The sequence below is a fragment of the Rhinoderma darwinii genome, chromosome 10 (genome assembly GCF_050947455.1).
Source record: "Rhinoderma darwinii isolate aRhiDar2 chromosome 10, aRhiDar2.hap1, whole genome shotgun sequence".
Lineage (NCBI taxonomy): Eukaryota > Metazoa > Chordata > Amphibia > Anura > Rhinodermatidae > Rhinoderma > Rhinoderma darwinii.
In genome coordinates, this window is record NC_134696.1 from 47,917,956 (window position 1) to 47,926,976 (window position 9,021).

Genomic DNA, 9,021 nt, shown 5'->3' on the forward strand with positions numbered 1-9,021 from the left:
CCTAATCTTGCCGTGCTTCTCTAGGGGTGAGTTCAGACATGTTTTTTTTGTGCCGGAAATATTGCGGCAAATTTGTATAGATTTATATTGCAAATGGTGATCACTGCTGCAAATCCGAAATATGATAGGCATTCTGCAGATGTAAAAATCCACAGCATGCCCTCAAATCCGCAGCAGTGAATTTGGTATATGTGATTGGGGTTTTATAAACCCCATTCACATGTATGGAACAGTACTTTATTGCGGATTGTCAGTGGGGACTAGGTTCACGTGTCTGAATTTTGTAGCTGCTGTCCCTTTAAGAAATAGCTGAAAAGGCTCCCAGACACCAGCTTTATGAATTCCCGCTATTTCTCGGCAAGAACACATTATATATATATATATATATATAAACAGGTAAGTAATTGTGATTGTCCAGTTTATGAAGGGTATTATGGTATATTACCCCATTTTTCACAAGGTAAATAACATTAAAGCAGAATGATGCAGTTATTAGTGTTGGTGAATTTCATTATGAGCAATCGCCTGATGCAATGTTACTACAATTGCAATTACAACCAGGAATAATATCCATAATAAACCTGCAAGGCTATGAGGACATTAAATTCTGTCAAAACAATCAAGGCACCGTATAATAATAATGTTATATTATATTAGGCACCTACCAGGAGTACCATCCTTAAAATGTACCAACTGTTCAGAATAAGCGGTCATATGTGTGTACATGAGGACTAACACTATTTCTGGCCATTTATATGATTTGTATTCTGCATTATCTAGCAGTTTTCCCCTCTGCAGGCTTTATCTCTAATTCTCAGTTGTATCAAAGCTAGTTTGCAGAACCTAACTGCTATCATGTGTTCTATATGCTGCACACGTAGAAGAGGAGATTCCTGCTCTCCTGTCTTTATCACACACACACATATATATATATATATATATATATATATATATATTCTAAAACCGCATGTACGAGGTTATACAGCAGTGGTGAGCAGTGTGGCTAAGAATGCAGCACTGGGCTGACATAGACACAGGCTGCTGCTAAGATTTCTTTCTTATTCTGTTCCTGCTTCCTCTCCCTTACCCTCTGCATACACTTAAATGAAGTGTATCTGGGTGAAATGCTCACTCTCTGCTCCCTCCTCCCCTCCCCATAGACTTGTATAGGCAGGCAATGAAGACACAACCCACTTCCTGTAGTCCCTCTGTAAGCAGGTATGGACTTTGCTTGACAGCAGGAGATGGACAGCAGATTACAGGAAGAGAGACACCTAGTGGCAGTAACTTCACACAGAATTTGCCTGGATAAAGCAAACTACATTCTAACAGTAAGGCCTCATGCACACGACCGTGTTTTTGCGGCTGCAATTCCCCCGAAAATCCACGGGAGAATTGCGGCCCCATTCTTCTCTATGGGGCCGTGCACACGACCGTAGTTTTTGCGGTCCGTGCACGGCCCGGGAGCCCGGACCGCAGAAAGAACGGGCATGTCTTATTACGGCCCGGTTCTGCGGTCCGGGCTCATTGAAAACAATGGACGCGGCCATGTGCATGTCCCACGATTTGCGGGCGGCCTGCGGCTGACAGTCCGCTGACAGTCCGCAGCCGGCCGACCCGAAAATCACGGCCGTGCACACTGCTACGGTCGTGTGCATGAGGCCTAAGTAAATTACAAAGTTGTTCCATATCGGTTATACTATTAGATCAGAATAAGTTGTTTGAAAACTCAGTGTCCTTGTAAGCATCTCTTTAAATCAACACGCAAATGACAAACATGTTATTGCGAATGGTTTATTTTTAGAAGTAAAATAAATCTATCGCTTGCCTCATTTTAATAAGTACACAAAAAAAGCACGATCTGTTAATAATCCGCTACCTCACTACTTATGACAAAACAGTACTGCTCTTCAACTGATCATTCTGGTCATGAAGTGAGGTCATCGATGTGTGTGATCTTAAAGGAGCACTCCATTCCCGGTTATGTTTAATGTATGACCAGCGATTCTCTTTGGTATTTTCTAGATCCCTGTGTCATACACCGCCCCGTTCGGTTCTTCACTGTATATTACGCAGTGTATCCGTTTTACCTGAAGTTTTCCTTAAACAGATCTTGTGTATTTAGGACCAAATATACTAAACGACTAGGAAGTCTTATATCAATAAGTGTGCCTGATAAATGGGTGGCTGTGGTGCCATAACTCATAGCAACAAAAATAAAGGAGTTTTGCTCTTCGGTTTGCTAATACTACTTGTGGCGGTTTGTAGATCCATTGACTGGGGGAGGAGAAGCTTAACCACCATATGCGCAATGCATTGCTGTGCCTGAGTATTGCGATACCTGAAAACAACTGTATTCTTTAAGACGCTTCTGCACTATAGGGTGCTATTTTTTAGTTTAGGGTGGCCTGTGATCTGTGTCACTTAAATGGGGTTTTCGACCACTATAAGTCATGGCATACTGCTAGGCTATTAAAATTTGATCGGCAGGGGTCCGACTGCCAAGACCCATCTTCAGAAAAAAGTGGCCACAGCACTACTTCTTTTCTTACACATCAGTGCTCCCGACAACCACAGATGGAAAAGGGTTTTCAGTTTCCTGTACAGCGGGTGGCTGGGAGCACAACTGTGCAGGATAAAAAGCTGAAAGGACCTGGAGTTCTTCTTTCCCAGGAATGGCGGGGATCCTAAAGGTAGGACCCCCACCAATTCTAATGTTCTGGATATGCTAGCAATATGCCATAAAATAATATATAGTAATAGCCTTTTAATATTTTGGTCCCATTGATATAATAAGATGCCAGTTTAACCCTACTGACAGCTGCCATGATCAACTGTAGCAAATTTATTAAAAGCCTGCATTACATATATGAAATAACATACTGCAAGCAGAATACTTATGTGTAGATCTATAAACAGCGATGTTGCTCTTGGAAACCAATCAGATTGCAGCTCTCATTTCTAATAGGCAGGTTGTAAAATAAAAATTGTCTTGGGCTTCTCTCAAACTGGCGTTACTATCAGTTTACCTTTCTTCATTCAGAGGAAGAGAGGATCGATACATTAAATTGATAGCAACGGTTCCGTTAACATTACCATTGATTTCAATGGTAATTCTTTTGTATCAGTTGCTTTCCGTTTGTCTCCGTTCGCTTGGTTTCCGTTTTTTTGAACAGAAACAAAAGTTCTGCAGACTGCACTTTTTTGTTTCCATTCCAAAAAAACGAAACCTAGTGAATGGAGACCAATGGAAAGCAACTGATACAAAAGAATTACCATTGAAATCAATGGTGATTCTAACGGAACCGTTGCTTTCCGTTTAATGTATCGATCTTTTCTTCCTCTGACGGATGAGAGGTAAACTGATAATGGTAGTGTGAACTTGGCTTTACTCAGTTGCTGTTTTTGTTTACCGGTCTAAAATGTGCACTTTGAGGCAGAAAAAATAAAGATTAGCATATAATTTAGAATACACTCTTCCCTAGCAGTTGGCATGTATCATGCGACATCGGAGGATCTTTAAGTAGCTGTCAATCTTGTGAGAGTCTCTGCGGAAACAGTGCAGCAAGTGGTAGACCGGGAACAGGTAAGAATCTTCCTGTGACACCGTAACATCGACAGGCCCAGACCATTGAGGGTAAAAGTCTTCTAAATCAGTCAGCATCTGGAATAAACAGTGGACTATTGTGAGTACAGAATTTTCTAGAGGTAATGTAACAATGAAGAAGTCCAAAACTATATTAAAGGCCTCATTCAGATGGCCATAATGCAGTTGCTGTTTAGCGTCTGTATTATGGCCATGGGTCTAATGAGGGATCATAAGGATCTATGGTGCTGTTCGGGTCATCAGACCCACAGTCGGGCTGGGACTTGCAGCTGTAAAACAGACGCTAAAATACGTGTACATTACAGCCGTATAAATGAGGCCTTAGGCTAGCGCTGTATGGGATCCTCCACAAGTCTTGGTAAAGCCATGGCATCACTTGTAACCGGCCTCATTGTTTCCCTATGAGGGAATATGTAGCGGCGTATTGTAGCACTCACCACATCGGTTTTCTTGCGATTGTCGTGAAACGTTACTCTCCGTAAGGGAACCTTGGGGTCACACATGAGTCAGGGCAGTGCCTCAGTTTTAACGCCACTTGCAGATGACCCCAGAAACCCAAGCCCTAACGCTCATATTTATATTCATAAAAAATGGGGGGGGGGGGGTACAAGTGTTACCCAGGCCAATCTCAAATTTACCCTTCCATGTTTCACGTTCCTGCTACTTCCAGAGTAATGGGTTTAGTTCTTGAGGGTTATTACATAATTAAATATAATCTGCATAGGCCATAGGCCAAATACTGTAGAATGGATCAGGTCCGCGAGATGGTTAAGTAGTTGGCCCTGTTGCTTCGAAGCTCTGGGCCCCGGGTTTGTGTCTGCCCAGGCGCAACATCTGGATGGATTGGGTATATTTCCCACGTGCTAGCGTAGGTTTCACCCCCCCCCCCCCCATAAACATTTCATTGTCCTATAACATCATCCCTAGTGTGTGGTTACTGTGTAAAGTGCTCAGAACGACTTATTACCAAGACCCAGATTTGCCTATACCTGAGGCTATGCATAAGGGCTGCCCCCCCCCACCCCGTTTGCAATCCCTCGGTTTCCACAGCCCCCCTAGCACGGCCTTACCCTTTCGTTCCCTTGCCTCTACTCCACACTGCCCATTATAACAGCCTAAATTCAGAAAATACAAGAAGGAGATGACGCGGCTTGTTAATAATAGTGCTTACTCTTCCAGAGATCCTGTCTATTCCTCCTTGAAGAATTCTAGTGTGTTCCTCGGCTTCTTTTACCTTCTGGACCATGCTATTTGGTGCCCCCAAAGACAAGTAATGCAGGGGTTGGGACCAAGAGTGCAATAATTTATTGACAAGGTTCAGCAAGTCTTCATGCTGTTGAACCAATAGAAGACATAAGATTAAATGGATTTTCTGCAATCTCCTTGTATTGAATATTTCAATATCTCATGTATTGTATTGCAATATTTAAAAGCGTTACTACATCAAGTCGCCTGGGTTGCTCTAGCATATGGGTCCATGCACACAGCAAAGCTACATGCAAGAACCCTGTATGGTGCCACATGGCGTCTCTACAGGTCCATATTACAGACCTGCAGGCATTTCATGTGCCACCTTATGGTGCCATTCGTAAGGCACCGTATTCTCCCCTAGAAGCAAGGCTACTAGGGGAGATTTCCTCCATAATCTGGTATGCATATAGACTCGGTGGCACAGTATGAGCCTAAAGCAGGAGTCCGCAACCTTCGGCACTCCAGCTGTTGTAAAACTACAACTCCCAGCATGCCCTGATAGTCAATGCTTATTATTCTAGCCAAAAGCTGTCAGAGCATGCTGGGGATTGTAGTTTCACAACCACTGGAGTGCCGAAGGTTGCTGAGACCTGTCCTATAACATCATGACCGCTGCACTATGGACCTGTATAACACGTATCTGTATTACAGCTATGTGTCTGGGCCCTATAACCAATATACAATGGATCTTACTAGAGCGTTCTGGATTATACTAGATTACTTACTTGCACCTGCAGCGTCTGCTCTTTGTCCTCTGGGGTATTTAGGGTTGAGGTATGACAATTGTTCATTGCTTTAGTTATAATGTCCCGCCCTTCAGAATATTGTTGATCCTATAATAAAAAAAAATTCTTAAGTGATGAATATTTAGGACATTAATAAGAGAAACTGCAAAGTACAGAACATTGCGGTTACTCATAGGACACAAATTAGATGAAAAAATACTGGTGATTTAGCAAAATCCTAAAGGAGCTGTAAACCACACATTTTATTATCCTTATTTTGTTTCGTGAAAGGTAAAAATAAAATTGTGTTCTTCTATGATGCTTTTGGGAGCGTTTCTGCGGATCACTAAGGAGCACATGTATCACAGTACGTACAGCAGGACATTTTGCACGTATTAGGTGCCGTACTTCTAAATGAATTACACAATTTTGTAGAACCCCCTATTGGTAGTTCCAACATTTTTTTGGTTTTGCTATTTCTCTAACCGATACTAAATTTTTTCACACCACGCAAGACGCATATGAATTACAGGCTAGACTTAACCATTGTCACACAAAGCTTTTGCCATTTTCGTTTCAATTTATAGAGAATCTAGTTTGTACTGGGAAAAGTATTGATACGTGCTCCACTGTTTGCTCCACCCCCATAAAGTTTGTATGTACATAGCAAAAACCATGACAAGTCTCTTTTGCTAATTTCCGGTCTTCCAATCCTTCATAAAGCTGTCTAATACGAAAGTAAAAAGCTTCTTCAGTACGAACTGCAGCCAAACCTTCGTGATCACTTGATCGCCGAAGGTCCGGCTGCTGTAACCACCAGCAATCAGTTTTTATCACCAGAGGTAACTGCATGAAACCACACATTTTCCCTGCAGCGGCCACTACAGGGGGAATGTAGTATTACACAGAGCCCAGTGCACATAGATAGATGACCATGTAAAACATGGCCACATTATGTCCTCCACTCTTCCCAGAATCTCTCTGCTCTGGGTAATATAGTGGGATTCTGGGAGGGATATCCTTCTCTATGACATGAATTTGCTCTAAGGGTAAGTCCATGCAGCATAATGCGTATCGTGACTCTGTGGTCGAATCTGCATGTATTGCTGTGGATTTCTCCCTGTGCATTGCAAAGGGTCAAATCCATGGTGAAAATATGCGGTATATCTGAAAATAAATTTCTGCCATTTTTTACCGCAACGTGGGGATGGGGTTTTGAGAACTATGTCCCCGTATATTGTACTGTAAATTGCCACCGATTTTCGGTGCAATGTATGCACTGAAAACCCGCTGCAATTCTGCCACATCTGAATGTGGCTTAATAGGGCAAACTCTTTATTGAGAAATAAAAATACTCAAACTCTTTTCAACTAATAATCTCTTAGTTATTCGTTTCAGATTGATCATGATTGATCCAGCGGGTGACCACCATGATTGGCAGCCATCATAGTTTCCATAGGAGTGCTCATCTTACTTTCTGTAAACACTGAATGGCCTATGCAGTAAATTTGCATCTCTGTGCGGCGAGGATCACACGCAGGTTTCGACTCAGTACTTTTTTTTTTTTAGTTACACACAGGCGTACACACAAAAGAAAGGAGATGCATCAGTCTACACTGCATCAATCGCTTTAGTTCTTGCATTCTATTCATGAACCAGGAAGATCAGGATGAACATAGTTGTAAGTAGCTCCTGGTTAAGAGCATGTTTGTAGAATCGCACTTTAGTAGAAAGTCTTATGTGGGAAAAGTAATATGAGTACTGAAGCTAGTGTCAGCAGGATAACTACAGTAGTCCACATTCTGTATGTATCCCCCGGCCCATAACTCTAATTGTTTGTTCTCCCACAAGAGCTAAAAGCTACATATGAAACACGTTGTAGTTAAATGACTTCCCAATACTTACAATGTCCTCAAACATCTCTGTGGATAGGGAATGAATATAATGTGAAAGTCTGATTGCTCTATTGAATAGATCGCTGAGTAGAACCTGACATTGGAGACTCCCTGGAGTGCAGATTGGGCTGGAAAAGACCACTTCCCTAGTCAGGCACATATTCAATACCAGGAACACAAGCAGCAACTTTCCTGCGTAAAATACCACACATAGTTTGTAATGTGAATAATGGAGTATAAAGCATGATTATTAGAAACTCAACTTCATTACTCTGGAAACTGTCAACAAGCAGGCAAACTGAAGCATAGTAACATCGGTTAGATTATTTCCCTGTAGTATTTTACAGGAGTATAGTGTCCTAAATGGGCTGTGTCTGATTGGCTCAATCACACCCTAAAAACCCCTGTGGTCCAAATCATTAACATATGAAGACAACATGCATCTATTTGTTTGTTAATAAAGTTATTCCAATATTCAGTGATAAAGAGCTTGACTGTTTCTGTTATTCATATGTTTAGGAATTGGGCTGCAATCACATTAAAGTGGAAATAGTCCAGGATATAAAATAAAAGTACATCTTTGTGCACTCAGAGTACTGAGGAGAGACACAGCCAACCCATTATGAGATCCATCAGCAGCAGCCATCCTGCTTGTTGACAGTTTTCATATGACAATAGGAGATACTTTCACATACGGCACAAAATAACAATGGATAAAAAAATAAATGAAAATCACAAAATATACATTGAAAAGATGCTGGGTTTTATATTTACTTTATAGGAATTGTTCATCAAAAGTGGGGCTTCATTTAACTACTTACGGGGAGAATTACTTAGACTTACCAGTCTAGAAACAAAATAGGTTGGAGTAGGATGTGCCTATTATATTAAGAGGCACACGACTTCATAAATTAGGGGCATCTCTGGCTGTCTGTGTGCCTGGATGGGAAATCTACGTTTCTGACGTAAATGATAGTACATTTTTCGGGCTGCAGAAGGCCTTGCCCTTTCCTAAGCTCCCCACTTTTTGGTAAAGTGCCGTGAACGGCGCAAATTCCCTCAAAACGCCATTTGTTGCACATATTGCAACTTTTGAGGCATTTGCGGCTTTTTGATGGACTATTGATAAAATGCGCTTCTATTTACAAAATGCTTTTTTTTTTTCTTTTTTTTCTTTTTTTTTTAAAGTGAATGTCCAACATTTTGTGCTGTTTAATTTTATAATGTATTTTTATAGAGATCAAAGCTTTGCTTTTCTAATACCGGGCTCCAAATCCCCCCCATAGACATAGAGTTAAAGTGGATCTGTCACTGGTTTAGTAATGCCCAATCTTCTAGCTAATATAATAGGCGCTGTCACACTGATAATACTAGTGACAATTGTGTCCCAAAACATTTATTATTTTAAAAGTTATGAGCTTTTTTTCTAAATATGCAATTTAGGCTACACATGACAAGTGGGTGTCAGCACCAGATATTCTCCTGAGGTGGAGCCTTCTCACAGCCTCTGACGCTGTCCTATCAGCATGAAGCTGCTTCACAC

The 9,021-nt window shown here is 41.4% G+C and overlaps 1 protein-coding gene across 1 annotated transcript; it reads right to left on the minus strand.

Moving 5' to 3' along the window:
• Positions 1-3,481: 3,481 nt before the first annotated feature.
• Positions 3,482-7,638, minus strand: LOC142661439 (prolactin-like). Its single transcript, XM_075838833.1, has 4 exons — positions 7,489-7,638; positions 5,584-5,691; positions 4,779-4,940; positions 3,482-3,664 (listed from the first exon to the last, which is right to left on the minus strand). The coding sequence occupies exons 1-4, from the start codon at positions 7,636-7,638 to the stop codon at positions 3,482-3,484; spliced, it is 603 nt and encodes a 200-aa protein (XP_075694948.1).
• Between the last annotated feature and the right edge of the window lie 1,383 nt (positions 7,639-9,021).